Genomic DNA, 25,080 nt, shown 5'->3' on the forward strand with positions numbered 1-25,080 from the left:
TTCACCACACTCAATGGTATAAAACACATTAGAACTGTGCCTTACCACCCAGCATCCAATGGACAAGCTGAGCGATCTGTCTGAAATTTTAAGCCTGGCCTAAAGAAGCGGCCAGGAGGAATCCTGGAGTCCAGAATCTTAAGCCTCCTTCTTAGCTACTGCACCACTCCACATGCAACAACAGGAGCCCCATCAACAGAGTCGTTGATGAAGCATAGTCTCGGAATGAGACTGAGTCTCGTGTTCCCAGATTTGCCAGGGAGAGTAGAAGCCAGCCAAAGCAGTCAGAAGTTTTAAAAAAAAAGTTTTTAAAAAAGATTTATTAGTCACAAGTAGACTTACATTAACACCGCAATGAAGCTACTGTGAAAATCCCCTAGTGGCCACACTCCAGTGTCTGTTCAGTTACACTGAGGGAAAATTTGGCATGGCCAATTCACCTAACCAGCATGTCTTTCAGACTGTGGGAGGAAACCGGAGCGCCTGGAGGAAACCCACGCAGACACGGGGAGAACATGCAGACTCCACACAGACAGTGACCCAAGCCGGGAATCGAACCTGGGTCCCTGGCGCTGAGAGGCAGCAGTGCTAACCACTGTACCACCCAGAAGGTAAGTCAAGATTCATGTCAGTCAACATGGTGGATGACACTGTGTACGTGACGAATTGAGTCATGGGTGGAGTTGAAATCGTCTCCAAAACCGGATCCCCTGTCTTATCAAACAGGTGTAGAAGGAAGGATTGTCTGAAAACACGTGGACCATTTGAGAAAGAGAGAATGTCTCATCAGCCAGTTTTAACACCCAGAACCGATGTCTGCATGGAAACAGACAGAACTGAAATGTGCCTGAAGACTCGTCTGTCATTGCGGTTTCAACTAACACCAACCTGTGGAAATGCCCCAGACAGAGGAGTGACACCGCTCAACGAGGATTCGGAAACCCCCTGAAATACTTAATACATAATTGACTAAATTCAGGTTTTAAATGTTTAATTGGCGGGAAATGTGTGAATTGAGTATTGACATTTGCATAAAGTGACTTAAGCAGGGGGAGGGGGAGGGATGTGGTGATTGTCCCTTTGAAGATTAATCTGCAGAGTAAGGGTCACATGACCCAGGGAACCAATCGTGAAGGGGGGCGGGGGGTGTGTGTGTGTGGAGGAAATCACCCTGTAAACACAGGCTTCTCGGAATGTCTCGATCAAAATGTTAAATCTTGAACATCACCAAAACAAGTTAACTGGTCCTTTTTCTCATTGTGGGTGCCCAAGGCCACATGAAATTACAAAAGGTCGTGAATTTAGCCCAATCCATCACGCAAACCTATCTCCCATCCATTGACTCTGTCTACACTTCCCGCTGCCTCGGAAAAGCAGCCATGATAATCAAGGACCCCACGCACCCCGGACATTCTCTCTTCCACCTTCTTCCGTCAGGAAAAAGATACTAAAGTCGGAGGTCACGTACCAACCAACTCAAGAACAGCTTCTTCCCTGCTGCTGTCAGACTTTTGAATGGATCTACCTCGCAACAAGTTGATCTTTCTCTACACCCTAACTATGACTGTAACACTACATTCTGCACACTCTCCTTTCCTTCTCTATGAATGGTATGCTTTCTGTATAGCATGCATGAAACAATACTTTTCACTATGCTAATACATGTGACAATAATAAATCAGATTGGCTGCCATGTTTACCGCTATAAAAAATAAACATTTTAAAAATACTTTATCGTAAAGCACGTTGGAACTTGCTGAATCTGTGAAACCCGCTGCACAAAGCCAAGCCTTTTCCTTGCTTTTTTGGGGCTTTCACCAACTTCCACCCTACTATTCTTTTTTTAAAAAGATTAGTTTGCTTCTGCTCGACTGAATCATAAGGCATATTTAATTGAGTTATAAGTAAAAAGTAATTTCAATTTTTAAAAAGTCAGAGCAAGTATTGAAAAGGTGAACCCACCTCGTCGCCAATGTGGCAGCCTCTTTAGCCGCTGTCCCGTTTACCAACAACGAAACGTTGGAAATTGCTCTTGCTTTGAAGCATTCCATAATACCCCGATTCCTCCGCAAACAGTATCCAAAATCATCGCCAGTCACTATTAACCTCACTCTAGGCTGCGGCATTCTCAAGCATCAGAGCTAAAGAGAGAAAAGGAGCAGAAAGCAAAGTGTAAGTGTTAACACAAGGTCGTACTGTAGTCACTATACCGTCCATTAAATGCTAACAAGGGACAATCATGTGTATTTTTGCTGCAATACAGATCAATAGCAATTCTACTTGCAGGTGCAAATCTACTTGCAGATCTTGACCAGTTATAAAATAAATGCTTGGGCACAAGAACCTTACCGTACTCCTTTTTTTAGTATTTAAAGTAATATATAGACAAGGTTTTTAATCAGTCGGGGAATTAACGCACTCGGGCTCAATTCCTGGCTTGGGTTACTGTCTATGTGCAATCTGCAGGTACTCAAGTTTAATATTTATTTATTAGTGTCACAAGTAGGTTTACATTAACACTGCAATGAAGTTACTGTGAAAATCCTCTAGTCGCCACACTCCAGTGCCTGTTCGGGTACACTGAGGGAGAATTTAGCATGGCCAATGCACCTAACCAGCACGTTTTTCGAACTGTGGGGGGAAACCAGAGCACCCAAAGGAAACCCACACAGACACGGGAAGAATGTGCGGACTCCGCACAGACAGTGACCCAAGCTGGGAGTTGAATCCGGATCCCTGGCATTGCGAGGCAGCAGTGCTAACCACTGTGCCAATCCCGTATCTGCGTGAATTTCCTCAGGGTGCTCTGGTTTCCTCCCACAGTCCGAAAGATGTGCTGGTTAGGTGCATTGGCCGTGCTAAATTCTCCCTCCGTGTACCCGAACAGGTGCCGGAGTGTGGCAAACTAGGGGAATGGGGCACAGTGGTTAGCACTGTTGCCTCACAGCGCCAGGGACCCGGCTTCGATTCCCTGCTTGGGTCACTGTCTGTGTGGAGTTTGCACATTCTCCACGTTTCTGTATAGATTTCCTCCGGGTGCTCCGGTTTCCTCCCACAGTCCAAAGATGTGCAGGTTAGGTTGATTGACCATGCTAAATTAACCCTCGTGTCAGAGGATTAGGAGGGCAAATATGTGGGGTTACGGGAATAGGGCCTGGGTGGGATTGTTGTCGGTGCAGACTCGATGGGCCGAATGGCCTCCTTCTGCACTGTAGGGATTCTATGATTCTATGAAGCTGGGTATTGAACCCGGGTCCCTTTCGCTGTGAGGCAGCAGTGCTAACCACTGTGCCACCTGACCAGGATTGCGCGAACTGCAATGGCACATTTATATTGCCTGCCCAAAAGTTATCACTCTGAAATAAAATTCTGTCTTGTTTAAAAAAAAACTTGTAATTTAAAATGAATAGACTATCCTCATCTCTTGCCATAATCTAATGGTATTAACCTTTGAGCCTAACTTCTTCATTAAATTGACACACATGAACAGATAGTGATGACAACTTGAAAGCAATGGAACACCGTGTATTTTTTTTCCAATTGCAAATTGAGCTGTGTTTTGTTGGGTACTGTGCTGACAGAATTGGTGTACGTCTTAGCTTCAGGGAAAGGAGCGAAGGAGCAAGACTGGCTAAATTGTTCCTGCAGAAGAGTTGACAACTCTGGAGAGAACAACCTCTTCTTAGCTGTAATCATTCTATGATTCCAATTTTTTTATTAGCGTCACAAGTAGGCTTACATCTCCTTTTCTGAGGAAGGATGTTCTTGCTCTCGAGGGAGTGCAGCGAAGGTTTACCAGGCTGATTCCGGGGATGGCGGGACGGATATAAGAGGAGAGATTGACTAGGTTAGGATTGTTTTCACTGGAGTTCAGATGAATGAGAGGGGATCTCATAGAGACTTATAAAATTCTAACAGGACTAGACAGGGTAGATGCAGGGAGGATGTTCCTGATGGTGGGGGAGTCCAGAACCAGGGGTCACAGTCTGAGGATTCAGGGTAGACCATTTAAAACGGAGGTGAGGAGACATTTCTTCACCCAAAGAGTGGTGAGCCTGTGGAATTCATTACCACAGGAAGTAGTTGATGCCAAAACATTGAATGTATTCAAGAGGCGGCTAGATATAGCACTTGGGGCGAATGGGATCAAAGGTTATGGGGAGAAAGCAAGATTAGGCTACTGAGTTGGACGATCAGCCATGATCGTAATGAATGGTGGAGCAGGCTCGAAGGGCCGAATGGCCTCCTCCTATCATCGATGTTTCTATTAACACTGCAATGAAGTTACTGTGAAAATCCCCTAGTCACCACACTCCGGGGCACCCGGAGGAAACCCCCGCAGGCATTTGGAGAATGGGCAGATTCCGCACAGACAGTGACCCAAGCCAGGAATTGAACCCGGGTCCCTGTGAGGCAGCAGTGCTAACCACTGTTCCATCTGGTCATCAGAGCTGTTTTCCTTTATTTAAAAAAATGAATAAGTTTAATTAATTAGGAGTGCCTTTCCTTGTTAAATGGTTCAGCTATACCAGGACTAGAATATTATAAATTCACCTTCAGCCTGTGTTTTAGAAGTATACATTTTTCTCTCGTTAGGGACAATTTGTTTCGAGTGGGTAGATGAATAAATCACAGAACAAAGCAGTATATCCTCAATTGATAAAGCCAGCATGCATTTCCAACATTACACCAAGCTTCAGAGTACCACCGCCATGCGACATATCCATTGTACAACCCGAGAGCCACGATTCTTCAGCCTCACTCAGATTAGTTCCCTCTCCGGTTGATTGTAATCACAACGTGCCACGGCCGAGAATTCCCAGCGGAGTCGGGTCGCTGTTGGCCGATGGGTTCCCTGGCGACATGCCAAGGAAAATGCCATTGCTCTCGGAGGGACCAGGAGATCCAACGCTGCCCAGCCAATGGCGAGCCTCCTCCTGGGGGAGGGGTGGAGCTGGAAAATCCCAACTGGCGTCTACAAGGAGCAATGCGCTTGTACTCGCTGGAGCACAGAAGAACGAGGGGGGGGATTTGATTGAAATATAAGGAAGTATAAATCTGCCGTCCTTACCTGGTCTGGCCTACATGTGACTCCAGAGCCACAGCAATGTGGTTGACTCTCAACTGCCCTTGTCAACTAGGGATGGGTAATAAATGCTGGCCAGGCAGCGATGCCCATGTCCCACAAATGAATAAAAAAATATATATAAAATATTCAACGGGATTGATAAAGTAAATGTTAACCAAATGTTCCCCCTTCAGTAGGTCATAGCTGTAGAGTAGAAGGAGGGAGGTTCAAGACAGAGATAAGGAGAAGGTACATCTCACAGAGGATTGTGAATCTATGGAACTCACTGCCCCAGAGTGCAGTAGATGCAGAATCAATGGATTCAAGAAAGAGATAGATAAATATTTGATCAAAAACGGGATAAAGGGCTGTGGGGAAAGGCAGAGAAGAGGAGTTAGGATGAGATGGAGATCAGCCATGATTATATGGAATGGCGGAGCGGGCTCAAATGGCTGAATTGCCTACTCTCGCTCCTAATTCCCATGTTGCTCACTCATTTGAACATTCAACGTTCTTAACTTCTAGAACTGAGTCATCAGCACTCTTTCAGAATGAATATTACTTAGGAACAATGGTCCACTACACTACTACTAACTAATCATTCACATCACAGCTCCAGGAGAGGGGTTGGAGAAACTTAGTTTGTTCTTACTGGAACAACAGAGGTTGAGGGGCGACCTGATAGAAGTCTACAAGATTATGAGGGGCATGGACAGAGTGGATAGTCAGAAGCTTTTTCCCAGGGTAGAAGAGTCAATTACAAGTGGGCACAGGTGTAAGGTGCGAGGGACAAGATTTAAAGGAGATGTACGAGGCAAGTTTTTTTTACACAGAGGGTGGTGGGTGCCTGGAACTCGCTGCCAGGGAGGTAGTGGAAGCAGACATGATAGTGACTTTTAAGGGGCATCATGACAAATACATGAATAGGATGGGAATAGAGGGATATGGTCCCCAGAAGGGTAGGGGTTTTTAGTCCAGTCAGGCAGCATGGTCGGTGCAGGCTTGGAGGGCCAAAGGGCCTGTTCCTGTGCTGTAATTTTCTATGTCTTTATAAATATATAATCTGGAGAATGGTAGTGTTTACCAGCAATGACAAGAATCTAATTCTGGATCTAGTTTCTGAGCAACAATGGGGTTGCAACAATAATATCATTTAGATAATACAATGGCCTCCAGCAGTTCTGAGCAACACTGGTCCAACCAGTTTATCCTCTCAAAAGTTTAATTAAGTTACACACGAATATACAAATTCAGAGCCCCTCAAGCCTACTCCACCATTCAAGAAGATCATTGCTGATTTGATTGCATCTTCAACTTCACATAGGTAGAGAGTTAACATCTTTCCCCAAAGGTAGGGGAGTCTAAAACTAGAGGGCATAGGTTTAAGGAGAGAGGGCAGAGATACAAAAGAGTCCAGAGGGGCAATTTTTTCACTCAGAGGGTGGCGAGTGTCTGGAACAAGCTGCCAGAGGCAATAGTAGAGGCAAGTATAATTTTGTCCTTTAAAAAGCATTTAGACAGTTACATGGGTATAGAGGGATATGAGCCAAATGCAGGCAATTGAGACTAGCTTAGTGGTAAGAACTGGACAGCATGGACAAGTTGGGCCGAAGGGCCTGTTTCCATGCTGTAAACCTCTATGACTCTATTCCTGCCTAGCCTCAATACCTCTCACCCCCTTGTTAATCAAGAACTTAACTAATTAGAATCATAAAATCCCTATAGTGCAGAAAGAGGCCATTGAGCCTACACTGACAACAATCCCATCCAGGCTCTATCCCCATCACCCCACTATTTGCCCTGGAAACGAAGGGGCAATCAACCTGACCTGCACATCTTTGGAACGTTCTGCCTTACAAAATATTCAAAGACTCTGCTTCCACTGCCTTTTGAGATGGGGCGTCCCAGAGACTCACGACCCTCAGAGAGAAACAATTGCTCCTCGTCTCCGTCTTAAATGAGGGACCCCTTATTTTTTAAACAGTGACCCTTCGTTCTAGATTCTCCGACAAGAGGAAACATCCTCTCCACATCCACCCTGTCATCAACACCCCTCAGGATCGCAAAGGTTTCAATCAAATCGCCTCTTACTCTAAACTCTAGTGGATACAAACCTAATTCTCCAAACTTTCCTCAGAAGACAACTCACACATTCTGGTTAATAGTTTAGTAAACTTTTTAGACTGAATACTGCTCTCCTTTCCCAACAGGAACTCAATCATTTTTGAAAAAAAACATATCCTTCCATTTCATAATTCATTCGCCTTATTGTCAAGAAAATTACACTGACATTTCTTGGATCCTAACTCTTCACGAACATTTCAAAGTCTCTAGCAAATCTCCTATGGGGTTACATCCTCAGAACTTAGTCCTTCAAATTCCAGAATCAGTCAGAAGGCCCTCCTCTGGACTCTGTCCGATACAGGTGCTGCCTTGAAAGGCTGGAAGCAACTATATATATCCCCCCTTTCATTGGTAAATCATACCACAAGCTTCATTTCTCAATATTTTGTTTGCCGTTGTAATCATGCTATGCTGTGTGTGTCAACAGGTGTGGCTCAGTGGGTAGCACTCTCATTGAGTCAGAAGGGTTTATAATTAAATCCTATTCTCAAGCGGACACTTCCAGTGCCAGTACTAAGTCAATGGTGCAGTGTGACAGATGTCCTCTTTTGAATGGGATGATAAATCGCGATCCCACCCACCCACTCAGATATGAAAATCCCATGGCAATGTGGTCAGCGCTGCTGCCTCGCAGCGCCAGGGACCCAGGTTCACTTCCAGTCTCGGTTCACTGTCTGTGAGGAACAAGGAACAGTGAAATTCACAGCACAGGAACAGGCTCTTTGGCTCTCCGAGCCTGCACCAACCGTGCTGCCCGTCTGAACTAAAACCCCCTACCCTTCTGGGGACCACATCCCTCTATTCCCAACCTATCCATGTATTAGTCAAGACGCCCCTTAAAAGTCACTACCGTATCTGTTTCCACTACCTCCCCCGGCAGTGAGTTCCAGGCACACACCACACTCTTTAAAAAAAAACTTGCCTTGTACATCTCCTTTAAACCTGTGTCCCCTAGTAATTGACTCTTCCACCCTGGGAAAAAGCTTCTGACTATTGCACTTTCTGCCCTGCAGCAAGGTGGCACAGCGGTTAGCACTGTTGCTTCACAGCGCCAGGGACCTGGGTTTGATTCCCGGCTTGGGTCACTGTCTGTGTGGAGTTTGCACATTCTCCCAGTGTCTGCGTGGGTTTCCTCCGGGTGTTTGGGTCCCTCATGGTCCAAAGATGTGCGGATTAGGTTGATTGACCATGCTAAATTCACCCTATTGTCAGGAGGAATAGCAGGTTAAATGAAGGTTACGAGATAGGCCTGGGTGGGATTGTGGTCGGTACAGACTTGATGGGCCAAATGGCCTCCTTCTGTACTGTAGGCATTCTATGAATGCATTAAAGGGCAGGAGAATTATCACCCATGCCTTGGCCAATATTTTACCCTCAAATTATCACAAAAGCAAAATATCTGTTTGTCGGAGCTTGTCATGTAAAGATTATTGGCAGGCCAAATGATTGGGGATTTTTAAAAAAAATAATCACCCTTTGCTGGTTTCTAAGAGTAATTAGAATTTGAGAAAAAAAACTAGCAAATATAAAGAAGATAATAAAACCTTTTACGTACATATGGAGGGGGAGTAAACACAGTGAATCACCAGTAATTGACTCTTCCACCCTGGGGAAAAAGTTTCTGATTATTGCACTTTCTGCCCCGCAGCAAGGTGGCACCCTTAGCGGGTGACATTGGTTTAAGATTTTAAATTGATTTATTAGTGTAGGCTTACATTAACACTGCGATGAAGTTAGTGAAAATCCCCTAGTCACCACACTCCGGCGCCTGTTCAGGAACACAGGGAGAATTTAGCACGACCAATGTCCCTAACCAGCACATCTTTCGGGACTGAGAGGAAACTGGAGCACTGAGAGGAAACCCACGCAGACACAGAGAAAATGCAGACTCCGCACAGCCACCCAAGCCGGTAATCGAACCCGGGTCCTTGGCGTTGTGAGGCAGCAGTGCTAACCACTGAATAGACCGTAAGTGAATTATGTTTAGACCATAGGGTGTGACTGGTGGCAATTTAACCTGAGGGGTCACCACAGCCCAGGTGAGGATGAAGATTGAGAAGAATAACCTTCATGAATAACCTCAGCTGGTACGGGAATTGAACCCACGCTGTTGTGTTGCTCTGTATCACTAACCAGCTGTCCAGCCAACTGAGCTAAACTGACCCCCACACTTCAAGTCGTACTACATTGGCTGCAAGGTACATGGGGTGTGTGAAAAGTGCTATCTAACAGTACTGTAGGTGAATTAAGCTTAGTATTCAACAGTACTAATTGTGTTAATTTTCAAAGGGATTATGTTCAATTATAGTCAATGTTTAATCATGTTAACACTCTGTTTTGTAACCAAGGGTCTTTATGATGATTAGTGTGATGCATTTTAAACTGCTCGTGTCTGTATAACGAAGACAGGACAAAGCCCTGGTTTGTGGAGTTACAATTGCTAAAATACGATTACAAACCTCATTAACCCCTGATCTTAATGGTTTTATCAAGAAATTACATGGACTTTGCTCGAGACGTCCCTTTGGGATACCTTATTTATTAGTGTCACAAGTAGGTTCACATTCACACTGCAATGAAGTTACTGTGAAAATCCCCCAGTCGCCACACTCTGGTGCCTGTTTGGGTACACTGGAGGGAGAATTTAACACGGCCAATCCACCGAACCAGCGTGTTTTTCGGACTGAGGGGGGGAAACCGGAGCACCCGGGAGGAAACCCACGCAGACACGGGGAGAACGTGCAGACTCCGCACAGACAGTGACCCAAGCCGGGAATCGAACCTGGGTCCCTGGCGCTGTGAGGCAGCAGTGCTAACCACTGTGCTATGATGCCGCCCTAGGGCTAACTTAATGACATCAAGGAAAACATATCATCGTTGGAAATGCCAGGACTAATTTGATTATGTCAGATACAGATTACATTGCAGCAGGGAGGCCCTGGCACTGGAAACTGTCTAAAAGAAGCAAGTCAAAAAGCCTCATTACAGCGGAGAACAAGACCATCGCAAGAGGACAGCCTCACAGCAACGCAAAACTACAAGCAAGAGAAGACCACATGACAAATCCTATTGTGCTCTGTTGTCCACAAGCTAAACAGACTATAAAGTTTTGATTTGATTTGTCACATATATTAGTTTACAATGAAAATTATTACAAAGCATACCACACAGAGAGGATGCAGAATCTCGAGTTAGACTTTTTTTAAAGTTTATTTATTAGTGTCACAAGTAGGCTTACATTAACACTGCAATGAAGTTACTGTGAAAATCCCCTCGTTGCCACACTCCGCATCTGTTCAGATACACGGAGGGAGAATTTAGCATGGCCAATGCACCTAACCAGCATGTCTTTCAGACTGTGGGAGGAAACTAGAGCACCCGGAGGAAACCCATGCAGACATGGGGAGAATGTGCAGACTCATCCGCTTCATCCTGGACAGTTTCCAGATGCAATTTTACATCTCATCCACTTCATCCTGGACCACAATGTCTTCACCTTCAACAACCAGTTCTTCATCCAGACACACTGAACAGCCATGGGGACCAAATTCACACCTCAATATGCCAACATCTTCATGCACAGGTTCAAACAAGACTTCTTCACCGCATAGGTCCTTCAAGCGATGCTATACACTAGATACATCGATGGACTCATGGCGAACAATCACTAAAACAACTATATGATGACATCAACAAGTTCCATCCCACCATCAGACTCACCATGGACTACTCTCCAGAATCGGTTGCATTCTTGGACACATGCATCTCCATTAAGGACGGTCACCTCAGCACCTCACTGTACCGCAAACTCACGGATAACCTCACGATGCTCCACTTCTCCAGCTTCCACCCCAAACACGTTAAAGAAGCCATCCCCTATGGACAAGCCCTCCATATACACAGGATCTGCTCGGATGAGGAGGATCGCAACAGACACCTACAGACGCTGAAAGATGCCCTCATAAGAACAGGATATGGCGCTCGACTCATCGATCGACAGTTCCGATGCGCCACAGTGAAAAACCGCACCGACCTCCTCAGAAGACAAACACAGGACACGGTGGACAGAGTACCCTTCGTCGTCCAGTACTTCCACAGAGCGGAGAAGCTACGACATCTCCTCCAGAGCCTTCAACATGTCATTGATGAAGACGAACATCTCGCCAAAGCCATCCCCACACCCCCACTTCTTGCCTTCAAACAACTGCGCAACCTCAAACAGACCATTGTCCGCAGAAAACTACCCAGCCTTCAGGAGAACAGTGACCACGACACCACACAACCCTGCCACAGCAACCGCTGCAAGACGTGCCGGATCATCAACACGGATGCCATCATCTCACTTGGAGAACACCATCCACCAGGTACACGGTACATACTCTTGCAACTCGGCCAACATTGTCTACCTGATACGCTGCAGGAAAGGATGTCCCGAGGCATGGTACATTGGGGAAACCATGCAGACGCTACGACAACGGATGAATGAACACCGCTCAACAATCACCAGGCAAGACTGTTCTCTTCCTGTTGGGGAGCACTTCAGCGGTCACAGGCATTTGGCCTCTGATAGTCAGGTGAGCGTTCTCCATGGTGGCCTTCACGATACACGACAGTGCAGAGTCGCTGAGCAGAGACTGATAGCCAGGTTCCGCACACATGAGGATGGCCTCAACCGGGATCTTGGGTTCATGTTACACTATCTGTAACCCCCACAACATGCCTGGACTTGCAAAGTCTCACTGGCTGTCCTGTCTGGAGACAATACACATCTCTTTAACCTGTGCTAATGCTCTCTCCACTCACATTGTCTGTACCTTTAAGACTTGATCAGCTGTAAAGACTCGCATTCCAATCATTATTCTATAAATTGAGTTTGTGTCTTTATATGCCCTGTTGCTGTTTAGGAGCAGATCTCCCACTCACCTGACGAAGGAGCAGCGCTCCGAAAGCTAGTGGTGTTTGCTACCAAATAAACCTGTTGGACTTTAACCTGGTGTTGTTAGACTCCTTACTGTGTAGACTCCACACAGACAGCTAGGACAGCCACTGTGCCGCCCTAGCAAGGATGTAGAGAAAGATTAACATAATATAAGGCAGGTCGATTCAAAAGTCTGATGGCAGCAGGGAAGAAGCTGTTCTTGAGTCGGTCTGTACATGACCTGAGACTTTATCTCTTTCCCAACGGAAGAATTTGGAAGAGAGTATGTCCAGGGTGCGTAGGGTCCTTGATTATGCTGGCTACTTTTCTGAGGCAGCAGGAAGCATAGTCAGTCAATGGATGGGAGGCTGGTTTGCTTGATGGACTGGGCTTTGTTCACGACCCTTGTAGATTCTTGCAGTCTTGGACAGAGCAGGAGCCATACCAAAGCTGTGATACAACCAGAAAGAATGCTTTCCATGGTGCATCTGTAAAAGTTGCGGACATGCCGAATTTCCTTAGCCAAGCTGGAAACTACTGCCTGGTTTGTTATATGTTAACAGTTAATAAATTCTGCTAAACTGAACTAAAGTATCTCTCCATCTCCTTCGTTGCCTCATCTGCAAAACCTGCCTAAGATGCACAATTTGACGCCCATGGCAGGACAAGACTAAGGCAGAGAATATTTTGGCCTCGTAACTAAGGACCTCGGTGTCATCACTTTGGCCAGCATTCACGTCAAGAAGAGCAACCTCAAGGAGGTGCAGAGAGCCAGTGCAGCAATTGAAGCCGCTTCATTAAACTCAGGAATGGTGCTATGGTATCTGATGATGTAGCAACAGCCTACACGGGGGATGGCAGATAAGTCACCTGATGGTGTGATACAGGAGCTACCAGCGGGATGCTTCACCAATTGCAAGCGTACGCCCCTCCAAAAAAGTAGCTACATTCATAAAGAACCTTCTGGTCTATGGAGCATACTATTATGCTCAAAGGCATGGCATCTTTACCAGACAGAGAGATCAGGAGATTGATTATATTTAAAAAAAAGAAACAGAATATTTGATGCAAGAGGCACAGGGTTTAGACCTCCGATTTAGTAGCCGGCTGCCTCACAGCAGAGGACAGAAAGCTACACAAAAAAGGGATAAATTAATTTATCCAGGATGGTCTTAATGAGAAGCAAAAGGTAGAAAAGGCTGAGAAAGATAATGAAGCTTAAAAAACATCTGGTTAATCATATACCCAAGACATGTCAGAAAAAAGGTAATTAGAGAGAGAAAGGTTCTCATTTATTTATGAATGACTCCTTTCCGTGCAATTTGTGAGAACCATATGTTAGTTTTACTGTTCCGCCCACGTAAGTAAAATTTAAAAAAAAAATCTTTGTGGTCCTTTCATAGAAATCATAGAAATCATGGAAACCCTACAGTGCAGAAGGAGGCCATTCGGCCCATCGAGTCTGCACCGACCACAATCCCACCCAGGCCCTACCCCCACATATTTACCCGCTAATCCCGCTAACCTACGCATCTCAGGACTCTAAGGGGCAATTTTTAACCTGGCCAATCAACCCAACCCGCACATCTTTGGACTGTGGGAGGAAACCGGAGCACCCGGAGGAAACCCACGCAGACACGAGGAGAATGTGCAAACTCCACACAGACAGTGACCCGAGCCGGGAATCGAACCCGGGATCCTGGAGCTGTGAAGCAGCAGTGCTAACCACTGTGCTTTCCTGTATGTTGTTTAAATGTTTGCTTTCTGTTAATATTATTGGTGGATATTGCTGTCTGCAAGTGACAGTAAGAAGTCTCACAACACCAGGTTAAGTCCAACAGGTTTATTTGGTAGCACGAGCTTTCGGAGCGCTGCTCCTTCATCAGGTGTTGTGAGACTTCTTACTGTGCCCACCCCAGTCCAACACCGGCATCTCCACATCATGTCTGCAAAGGACAAGGTGTTAGAAGTCCTCGGTATGCATGCATGTACATATGTATGCATGTTCATTTTTGACATGCAAAGGCAAATGGGAGTCTATTTATCCCATTTTAAAGAAGTGAAGCATTTTGGATTGAAACACAAGCTGTAGAAGGTGTTGCCCTTAACTCTTTGGAGTGAGAATGTTGAAGGGTTTTGTGTAACTGTGGGAATTTACTTAGTCTTTCCTTTTATTGCAGTCATTTTGTAAAACGCTGGAACATAAAAAGCCAAAAATGACTTTATTTATCACGATTAGTTAGTAAGTGTTGGTCTGAATGAAATTGAGAGTATTAAGGTTAACTAATCTGTTGGGTTGTGAATCTCACAAAGTTGGTTTGCAGGTGCAGCAGGTAATTAAGAAGGCAAATGGAATTTTGTCCTTCATTGCCAGAGGGATGGAGTTTAAAAACAGTGAGGTTATGTTGCAGCTGTATAAGGTGCTGGTGAGGCCACACCTGGAGTACTGTGTACAGTTTTAGTCTCCTTACTTGAGAAAGGATATACTGGCACTGGAGAGGGTGCAGAGGCGATTCACTAGGTTGATTCTGAAGTTGAGAGGGTTGGCTTATGAGGAAAGACTGAGTAGACTGGACCTATACTCATTGGAATTTAGAAGGGAGGGGTCTCACAGAAACATATATAATTATGAAAGGAATAAATAAGATAGGAGGGCGGTTGTTTCCATTGGCGGGTGAAACCAGAACTAGGGGGCATAGCCTCAAAATAAGGGAAAGCAGACATAGGACTGAGTTGAGGAGGAACTTCTTCACACAAAGGGTTGTGAATCTGTGGAATTCCCTGCCCAGTGAAGCAGTTGAGGCTACCTCATTGAAAGTTTTTAAGGATAGATAAATATTTGAACAGTAAAGGAATTAAGGGTTACGGTGAGCAGGTGATTAAGTGGAGCTGAGTTGAAAGGATCAGCCATGATCTTATTGGATGGTAGAGCAGGCTCGAGGTGCCAGATGGCCTACTCCTGCTCCTAGCTCTTATGAAACCTAAAATTTTGGTGGTAACATTTTGATTATTAATGTGGGAAATTTTAAGTTTATTAGTGTCACAAGTAGGCTTACATTAACACTGCAATGAAGTTACTATGAAAATCCCCCGGTCACCACACACCGCTGCCTGTTCGGGTGCATTGAGGAAGAATTGAGCATGGCCAATGTACCTAACCAGCACGCCTTTTGGACTGTGGGAGGAAACCGGAACACCCGGAGGAAACCCACGCAGACACAGGGAGAACGTGCAAACTCCACACAGACAGTGCCAAAGGCTGGGAATCGAACCAGAAGCTTCTGTACAGGTTCACGCAAACGTGTACGGCACAGTGGTTAGCACTGCTGCCTCACAGCGCCAGGGACCCGGATTCGATTCCCGGCTGTGCGGAATTTGCACGTTCTCCCCGTGTCTGCGTGGGTTTCCTCCGGGTGCTCCAGTTTCCTCCCACAGCCCGAAAGACATTAGATGCATTGGCCATGCTAAATCCTCCCTCATTGTACCCAAACAGGTGCCGGAGTGTGGCGACTAGGGGATTTTCACAGTAACTTCATTGCAGTGTTAATGTAAGCCTACTTGTGACACTAATAAAGAAATAAACTTTACTTCAGTCTCCACATTATGGGAGAGCTGCAGGAATGTGTGTGATGTGTCACAGTAGGACATATATGGAGATGACGGACCGGAATGTTCCGTGTTAATGCTGCAGGTGCGTGACAGCAAAGAAGCCAATTAATGATTAAGCAGCACATAGTCAGTACACATTATACAACAGCCCAATACTGTGAAAAGGGTTCCACGTAATTCCTGTTCAAATTTAGTTTCACCAGTGAGGCTGTATTTCCCTTGACGTTTCAGAGTACTGGAACGATGATGCAACAACCCAACAATAATTAAAGAATGTAAATGAGTCACCTTCAGATTTGCAAAACTGTTTTGTCTAATTGCGTCGTATAATGTTTTCCAGATAAAGATTCTACTTCTTCTCAAAGTCCACGCAAGCCAAACATTTAAGCGATAAAATTACACGCCAAGTCTATTTATATATGCCACGGAAACACAGCGAGGGCAGTTCTGAGCCCGCACTCTCCACCTGTGGGAATGCCGGATTTCCGAGTTCCGATCTTCCCAGCCCCTCACCGGTGGAGTAGTGTGAAATAAACCGGGGGACCGCAGAAAATTCATCTTCATACATTAGCGAGCACTCTCTCTGGGACGTCCCCCCTCACCGGATATTCAGTGGGCACTGACTCATAGGATCCCTACTGTGCAGAAAGAGGCCATTCGGCCCATCGAGCCTGCACCAACAACAACCCCACCCAGGCCCTATCCCCACATATTTACCCTATTAATCCCCCTAACACTAAGGAGCAATTTAGCATGGCCAATCATCCCAACCCACACAGTTGTGGACTGTGGGAGGAAACCGGAGGAAACCCATGCTGACACGTGGAGAGTGTGCAGACTCCACACAGACAGTGACCCGAGGCCGGAATTGAACCCGGGTTCCTGGCACTGAGGCAGCAGTGCTAACCACTGTGCCACCATGCACCCACTGGCGTGACATCTCACCAGTGTCATTTACAACAGCTCTACATACGCGTGTACCTGGCACCTTCACCTCCAAGAGGTGAGCGTTCAGGCAGCCTCCACAGTGTACAGTGCTCAGAGTGCACCGGAGAGGGCTCAGGGACACAGATTAATGCAACTCAGGGCTGGTGGTGGATTCCCAGAATTGCCATCTCAGGGAGCAGGGTCGCTCTGAGGCCTCACCTTCCCTTCACATTGGGGTGCGCCTTGCTTTAAAAAAAGGGTTGTGAAGGCTGGTATGCGGGCAACGCTTCCCCTGTCCTCCTTCCTGGGTTCCTGTCCATATCACAGCTGGGGGAGTGCCCTTCCTTAGTGGGGGCTGGCAAGAGGGTGGGAGGGACATAGCCTTGCCAGTCTCACACTTCAAGGATGAGGTGCTGGGTGAGTGCGGTGGTTCCCCTAAGCTTTGCGATATGAATAGACAGGGTGGAGACTCTATGGTTGAAAAAAAATGGCATTTATTGACAAACATTCAGAACAAAATGATGACCTATCTACACTAGGGCCTATATTCACTGTGCCCACTAAGTACCCATGGTTTCTCAATCTTCATCACCCTCACACTACTTCTAGGTGTCTCCCCAGGGTCCACAGCCGAGGTTGAGACAGCCTGCTCATGTCCACACCATGTTTCCAGAGGTGACCTTAGCGGGTACTCACGATGGGGGAAAACCCATCTGCTTCACTCACGGCCTTCAGGAAGGCTATCTGCCATTCCTACATAATCCGGCCTACATGCAACTCCAGATCCACAGCTCTTGATTCTCAACTGCCCTTCAGTTCAAGAAAGTGTCTCACCACCACCTGTGGAACGTGCAAATTCCACACAGTCACCCAAGGCTGGAGTTGAACCCAGGTCCCTGGCGCTGAGAAGCAGTAGTGCTGACCACTGTGGGCCACCCCCATTAATGAGCCATAGTTCATTAATATTAAGAGCCGCAACGTGCAGTGTCTATTTGTGCGCGCCCTATAGATGAACCCACCGTGGCTATTAAACAAACCAGAAATTGAATTGAATAGCATCATGCAATATCAGTAAATTTGGCAAGGAAAATATCCCATTAGTTATTCATAACACTGTGCAGAAGATAACATTGATTTTGGCGATTGTCTTATTAATCTGTTCTGTATAGTGTACTTGATGACAGCAAATTCAAATCTGGGGGAAAAGATTTAACACTTAGAACCCAGACTATAAGGAAGCCGCACAGGTTTTGGTTTTTACGTTCCGACTACCTGTTCTGTATTGAAAAGAAAGATAGTCTCCATGCTGCAGCCCGCAGTGTATCTGGAGTCCTGGAATGGGAAGAGGGGAGAGAGAGGACAATCCCAGTCACTTTCTGCTACCCAAGCTTCCTCCCCCGACACATCCATTCACCTCACTCACTATCACGAGAAATCATAGAAACCCTACAGTGCAGAAACAGGCCATTCGGCCCATCAAGTCTGCACCGACCACAATCCCACCCAGGCCTTATCCCCATATCCCTACACACTTACCCGCTAATCCCTCTAACCTACGCATCCCAGGACACTAAGGGGCAATTTTTTAGCATGGCCAATCAACCTAACCCGCACATCTTTGGACTGTGGGAGGAAACCGGAGCACCCGGAGGAAACCCACGCAGACACGAGGAGAATGTGCAAACTTCACACAGACAGTGACCCAAGCCGGGAATCGAACCCAGGTCCCTGGAGCTGTGAAGCAGCGGTGCTAACCACTGTGCCACCGTGCCGCCCCCGGTAAATGAAGTACCAGCTCTCAGAGAGTGCCTTATGCTGCAAATGTAGATGATAACCAGCACCCATGGCCTTGCTCAGGCTTCCATACTGGTGGATACTGCCCCCCTCACCCCGTTCTTTCATTTTTTATTTATTCTCCTTGGCCTCCAGAAGATGTTGTTCCAAATCATTCAGTGCAGCTGAAAGACTTCTACATGGTGGCCAGTGGGAACGGGGAGAATAATTGCTCCAGCTCCTTCAACTCGCAGCTTCCCTCTCTCCTCCCCTTGCTGCTCCTCCCGTCATAGATTTAGTCCCTGGAGTGGCAAGGATAGAGACAGTAAGAAGTCTCACAACACCAGGTTGAAGTCCAACAGGTTGATCTGGAATCACAAGCTTTCAGAGCACTGCTCCTTCATCAATTGAGTGATTTCGGAACAGCGCTCCGAAAGCTCGCGATTCCAAATAAACCTGCTGGACTTTAACCTGGTGTTGTGAAACTTCTTACTGTGCTCACCCTAGTCCAACGCTGGCATCTCCACATCAAAAAGAGAGAGAGAGGGAACCTGCAATTGGAGGAGCTGGAGCAAATGACTAACTTGAGCACTTATCTTCTTGTCTCATCGGGTTCCCCAATAGATTACATTAAACAGGTCCCAGCAACTTCAAGGAAAGATAATGATAGCTTGGAAAGAAAGCAGTGCAACCACACTTATAGATCTGTTTTTTAAAAAATTCATTCGTGGGCCATTGGCATCACTGGTTGGCCACAATTGATTGCTTATCCCTAGTTGCCCAAGATATGGAGATGCCGGTGTTGGACTGGGGTGGGCACAGTAAGAAGTCTCAGGTGAGTGCCCAAGGACAATTGGGAGTCAACTACATCACTGTAGCTCTGGACTCACATGTAGGCCAGACCAGGTAAAGACAGTAGATTTCCTTCCCTGAAGGACATTAGTGAACCAGATGGGTTATTCCAACATGGTTTTGTTATCATCAGTAGATTCTTAATTCCAGACATCTTTTATTGAATTCAAATCCCACCATGTGCCGTGGCGGGATTCGAACCCAGATCCCCAGAACATGAGCTGAGTTTCTCGATTAATAGTCTAGTGATAATACCACTGGGCCATCGCCTTCCCTGAGTGCACACATTGTAACTTGTTCACACACCCACAGCTTCTTAAACTGGTGATGGAAACACCCTTCCTTTGAAGCAAACATTTTCAAGGGAGGGAAGGGCAAGAAGCAGCATGGGGTGAAATTAAAACCCAAAATGCAGCAGATCTGGCAACATCTGTGGAAACGGAAGTAGAATTGACATTTCCTGTCGAATATGACTCTTCTTCAGCACTCTACAGCTCTGAAGAATCATCATCCTTTCTGGTTGTATCACAGCTTGGTACGTCTCCTGCTCTGTCCAAGACCGCAAGGAACTACAGACAGTCGTGAATGTAGCCCAGTCCATGGAGGAGCAGGCTCAAAGGGCCAAGAGCGACACCTTTTGAGTGTAACTATTTCATCACCAGCAGAACTCATTTTGGCAGACTGGTGCATGCCAATGTTACTCATTTTACTCTCAGAAAATAGAGAACAACTTTGAAAACTGCAAGAGAAAATGACCAACATACACAATAATGATGCAGTTACAGAATTACCAAGTTTATAGTTGGGATAATTCTGCATTCAGGATTCCACGGAAGGTACATGACAACCAGCACAAGTGACAAGGATTTGTTGGGAACCAAGGTCTTATGAAGTCATTGCACACAAAGGCCAAATGGTGAGGAATAACTGGGGGACAACTCAGATCCATTCCAGCTCCTTAGCCACCATACAGTTCAACTGGGTCAAAATCATAGAATCCATACAGTGCAGAAGGAGGCCATTCAGACCATCGAGTCTGCACCGACCACAATCCCAGCCAGGCCCCATCCCCGTAACCCCATGTATTTACCCTAGCTAGTCCCTCTGACACTAAGGGGCAATTTAACATGGCCAATCCACCTAATCCACACATCTTTGGACTGTGGGAGGAAACCGGAGCACCCGGAGGAAACCCACGCAGACACGGGGAGAACATGCAGACTCCACACAGACAGTGACCCAAGTCGGGAATTGAACCCGGATCCCTGGCGCTGTGAGGCAGCAGTGCTATCCATTATGCCACAGAAGACTAGATCCCAAATGCAACCAGAAACACAATCAAAAATGACATTCCCACAGATCACTCTGAAGGCAAGCAGAAGTGATGGCCTAGTGGTATTATTGCTAGACTATTAACCCAGAAATTCAACTAGTGTCTAGGGGACCCGGGTTCGAAACCCGCCACGGCAGATGGTGGAATCTGAATTCAATAAAAAAAAATTGGAATTAAGAATCTACTGATGACCATGAAACCATTGTCGATTGTCAGAAAAACCCATCTGGTTCACCAATGTCCTTTAGGGAAGGAAATCTGCCGTCCTTACCTGGTCTAGCCTACATGTGACTCCAGAGTCACAGCAATGCGATTGACTCTCAAGCCCTCGGGCAGCTAGGGATGGGCAATAAATGCTGGCCAGCCAGTGACGCCCATGTCCCACAAATTAAAAAGCTCTTCAGACAAGAAGACCATTACAAGATCTTTGGTGTACCAACAGATTACCTTTCAGTTTTAGACTCAAGATTCACTCGTTCTATAAACTTATGTAATGCTAACTAAACATTACATAAACTGTAAATAGTTATATACCTTTGGAAGGGTGGGTTATTCTTTAAAAAGAGTGTTGCTGTAATATGCCTTTAAGGGATTGCAGCATGAAATCACCACGGGGTAAAATCCACGGAATCCAGTATCAGTTTTACTTTTCATAGAATCCCTACATTGCAGAAGGAGGCCATTTGGCCCACCGAGCCTGTATCACCAACAATCCCACCCAGGCCCTATTCTGGTAACCCTACGTATTTACTCTGTTAATCCCCCTGACACTAAGGGACAAATTTAGCATGGCCAATCCACCTGACCCGCACATCTTTAGAATGCGGGAGGAAACCAGAGCACCCGGAGGAAATGCAAACAGGTGAACATGCAGACTCCACACAGTCACCCAAGGCTGGAATGGAACCTGGGTCCCTGGCGCTGTGAGGTAGCAGTGCTAACCACTGTGCCACCGTGCCACCCAAACATGACTGCAAACAAAATATATATCTTGCCACTGGTGTTTTCAAGCTTTACACCCATGCCTATCCTAATGAATGAAGCTACATTGTGTTTTCCCAATCCTTATGAATGGTTGGTGTCTTTGCATCATTATTAAAACCATGACAAATAACAATAGAACACGTGAAAAGTGGAAGTCGCCAAAGTCCCAGAGGACCAGAGGCTGCTCTCCCTGTTTTCTGAGAGAGAGCTGACTGGTGGAGATTTAACCTGAGGATCACCACACCTCAGGCAAGGGGCAAGGTTGAGAAAGTGGGGCCTTGGTGGATAAGTCAGCATATGTATTAATTTGTAACCTATATTTATAAATATATATTATAACATATGTATTGATTTAGCAATGCATTGAATTAAACACAAACAGCACCCTGGAGGTCATGAGAACCAATCACACGATACACAGGGGTGGCACAGTGGTTAGCATTGCTGCCTCACAGCGCCAGGGACCTGGGTTCAACTCCAGCCTTGGGTGACTGTCTGTGCAGAGTCTGCACGTTCACCTGTTTGCGTTTCCTCTGGGTGCTTCGGTTTCCTCCCACAGTCCAAAGGTGTGCAGGTTAGGTGGATTGGCCTTGCTAAATTGCCCCTTAGTGTCAGGGAGATTAGCGGAGTAAATACATGGGCTAACGGGGATAGGGCTTTGGTTGGATTGTTGGTGGTGGATTGGCCATGCTAAATTGCCCCTTATTGCAGGATTTTCCAGCTGCGCTCGTCCCAAATTCTTGCCCGAGGTCACGGACCTTTGCATGGTCCGCTCCCCGCCCGCTACAATTCCCGTGGCGGGACGGGAAAATCCACCCCCCCTCACCGTGTCTCAAGATGTGTATGTTAGGGGGAATTTATGGAGTAAATTATGCAGGGTTATGGGGATGAAGTGGGGGGGGGGGGGTGGGGAGATGTGCTGTTCAAGAGTCAGTGCAAACTCAATGGGCCGAATGGCCTCCTTCTGCACTGTAGGGATTCCATGATTCACAGCAACTTGGAGGTAATAAGATTCAATCACAAGATACACATTCTAATACAGAACATAATCAGCGTGGCAAAGTGTGTGTTTCATTATTAGCCAACATTAGCAAAGCGTAATTATATTTCCAAGAGCTGGGAGGCAGGATGGGGTGGGGTGGGGTGGGGTGGGGTGGCGGGGTGGGGGGTGTTGGGAATGGCACGTTAGGCTATATACGTACCTCAACTCCTGTGTCCCCACCCCACCAATTTGCAGTATCCCAATTTATTCTCAGGACCAAAAGCACTGCTTCCTTTCCCGCCCCCCCCAAAACTAAAACCCATTAACTGCATGATTCAGAAAAAATATATTCTACTATATATAAAAACAATGTTCAAGTACATGTTCTCTTTTGCCGATTGTGTCAGCGTTAACAACGGATAAGGAAACGTGACCATTCCAAGTTGCAATGGGTATTAAGGTGAATCTTTGCCACACACCTGCACTGAATTGGAGGGAGCAAATTCTTCCTCTTGTAAAACAAAATGTCAATGTCTGTAATAATTAACAAGTTACCAATGACATTGCATCCTCGTTCAACATCATGGTTAGCCACCTGTTAAGTTTGGGTGTTTTTCTTTTGATCTTTCTCTACACCCTAGCTATGACTGTAACAGTACATTCTCTACTCCTTTCCTTCTCTATGAACGGTATGCTTTATCTGTACAGCACGCAAGAAACAATAGAATCACAGAATCCCGACAGTGCAGAAGGACGACATTCGGCCCATCGAGTCCGCACTGAACACAATCCCACCCAGGCCTTATTCCCGTATCCCCACATATTTACCCTGCTAATCCCTCTGATATTAGGGGTAATTTAGCACGGCCAATCAAGCTAACCCGCACATCTTTGGACAGTGGGAGGAAACTGGAGCACCCGGAGGAAACCCATGCAGACACGGGGAGAATGTGCAAACTTCACACAGACAGTGACCTGAGGCCAGAATTGAACCCGGGTCCCTGGAGCTGTGAGGCAGCAGTGCTAACCACTTTCCCTGTGTACTAATACATGTGATAATAATCAATTTTTTAAAAAAGGGGCATTCTTTCCATTTGTCCTTGAAGAGGAATTTGAGTTTGTGATCTTAAAAGATCCACACACAAAAATAGCCACGTTGCTTTCCTGGGAATATTTATTTTTCTATTTGCATCAGCCCTAAACTGGGCTGTCTTTTGGCCTCTTTTAAGGTCAAACCAAATAAACAAACTCAAGTTAAATCAGGACAAAGTAAAAGGGGCAGCTCCCCAAAAGGAGAGGGGGGGGGGGGGACAGCCTGAACAAAAATCGAAGTACAAAGGAAACTTAAAAACATCAAATTATAATTTGATTATTGGGGTCGATAATGCACCCCAACCCCTGCGGTGCCCAACTGAACAACATGGAAAGGACACAAGTGCTTGTGTGGACAAGGAACTGATTTAGTACTGGAGAGAAGTTTGTCCCATTGTCAGCCCCAACCTGGACACACAGCCAGCACTGAGAGTTACTCGATTCACCCCCCAAGAAGAAGTCATTGTAACATTTTCATTGCAAAGTAACATTTTTTTAAATTGTGTTACCTGTCCGGTCCAAAACGCTGGTCTCGGTCGCTCTGAAACGCACTGGAGGCGGAGGAGGGGGTGTTGAAGAGAGGGAGGAAGAGGGGAGAAAAAGAAGAAATCTCATTCACATCGGCCAAGTAAGCGGGAGCCTTTGCTTGGTTCCTTCTTGCCAGTTAGAGTCCGGGAGGATGTTACGTCCTTTATAAAAAGGGAGATATCAGAGCAAGAGGCTAACACGTATTACATTGTGAAACCACATCCGCGTTTGGGAGCCACTTTCCAGATCAAATTCCTGTCCACAAATCCCATCAACCACATTCCCAGCTCTCTCCCCCCTCTCAGGGCAGCCGCTGCCCAAGTTTACTCAAACGACTTGTCAATTTCAGCACTTCCGCAGCCTCTGGGCAGCGAAAGCGGGGGAGTGACGGGGGAAGAGACGGGGGACATAGTGTCACCCCTCTTATCTGAACATCGCTGCCAAGCCCAGCGCTGTGTGTCTCTCTCTCTCAGCTCTCTTACCCATGGCTCACATCCTTTCCACCAGGCATTTCCCAACAGGGAAGCTGCAATTCTGCTCCAGGCTTCCTGCTATTCCCTGCCCCAGTAGGAAAATGCAAGCAGGCATCAGTATGCAGCTTCAAGGTCTACGCTGCTATCCATGCAACTGGAATTGGCCAAGAAAAATATTAAGGACCAGGAAATTTTTTTTTACTCGGACGCAATTTGCGTCAAAGCGTAAAATCGCGTATTTTTTTCCGGTTTAAACCACGCGGGAATTACACCTCTAAATCTGGCCACTCCCCCCACATCACAATAATTCATCTGAGGGTTTTTTTTATTGCTGCTCCTTCCAGTAGGGTTTTCAAACTGAGCTTGTCCCCCCGCCTTTATTTTTTTGTACCCTAAGTTAATTTGATTTCTTTGGGA

The 25,080-nt window shown here is 46.2% G+C and overlaps 1 protein-coding gene across 4 annotated transcripts in view; it reads right to left on the reverse strand.

The window, feature by feature from the left end:
• Nucleotides 1–24,868, reverse strand: part of ydjc (YdjC chitooligosaccharide deacetylase homolog) — a 61,741-nt gene extending 36,873 nt beyond the window's left edge. The window contains exons 1-3 of one of the 4 annotated variants that reach the window (XM_078227249.1): nucleotides 24,673–24,868; nucleotides 24,172–24,213; nucleotides 1,963–2,141 (exon numbers count right to left, since the gene is read on the reverse strand). In XM_078227249.1, coding sequence (XP_078083375.1) covers nucleotides 1,963–2,126 — 164 coding nt within the window. In that variant the 5' untranslated portion in view covers nucleotides 2,127–2,141; nucleotides 24,172–24,213; nucleotides 24,673–24,868. Of the gene's footprint in view, nucleotides 1–1,962; nucleotides 2,142–22,951; nucleotides 23,050–24,171; nucleotides 24,633–24,672 lie in introns of those variants that run through there. The other 3 variants (XM_078227251.1, XM_078227252.1, XM_078227250.1) reach the window with 3 other exon arrangements.
• Between the last annotated feature and the right edge of the window lie 212 nt (nucleotides 24,869–25,080).

The sequence above is a fragment of the Mustelus asterias genome, chromosome 13, assembly GCF_964213995.1.
Source record: "Mustelus asterias chromosome 13, sMusAst1.hap1.1, whole genome shotgun sequence".
Classification (NCBI taxonomy): domain Eukaryota; kingdom Metazoa; phylum Chordata; class Chondrichthyes; order Carcharhiniformes; family Triakidae; genus Mustelus; species Mustelus asterias.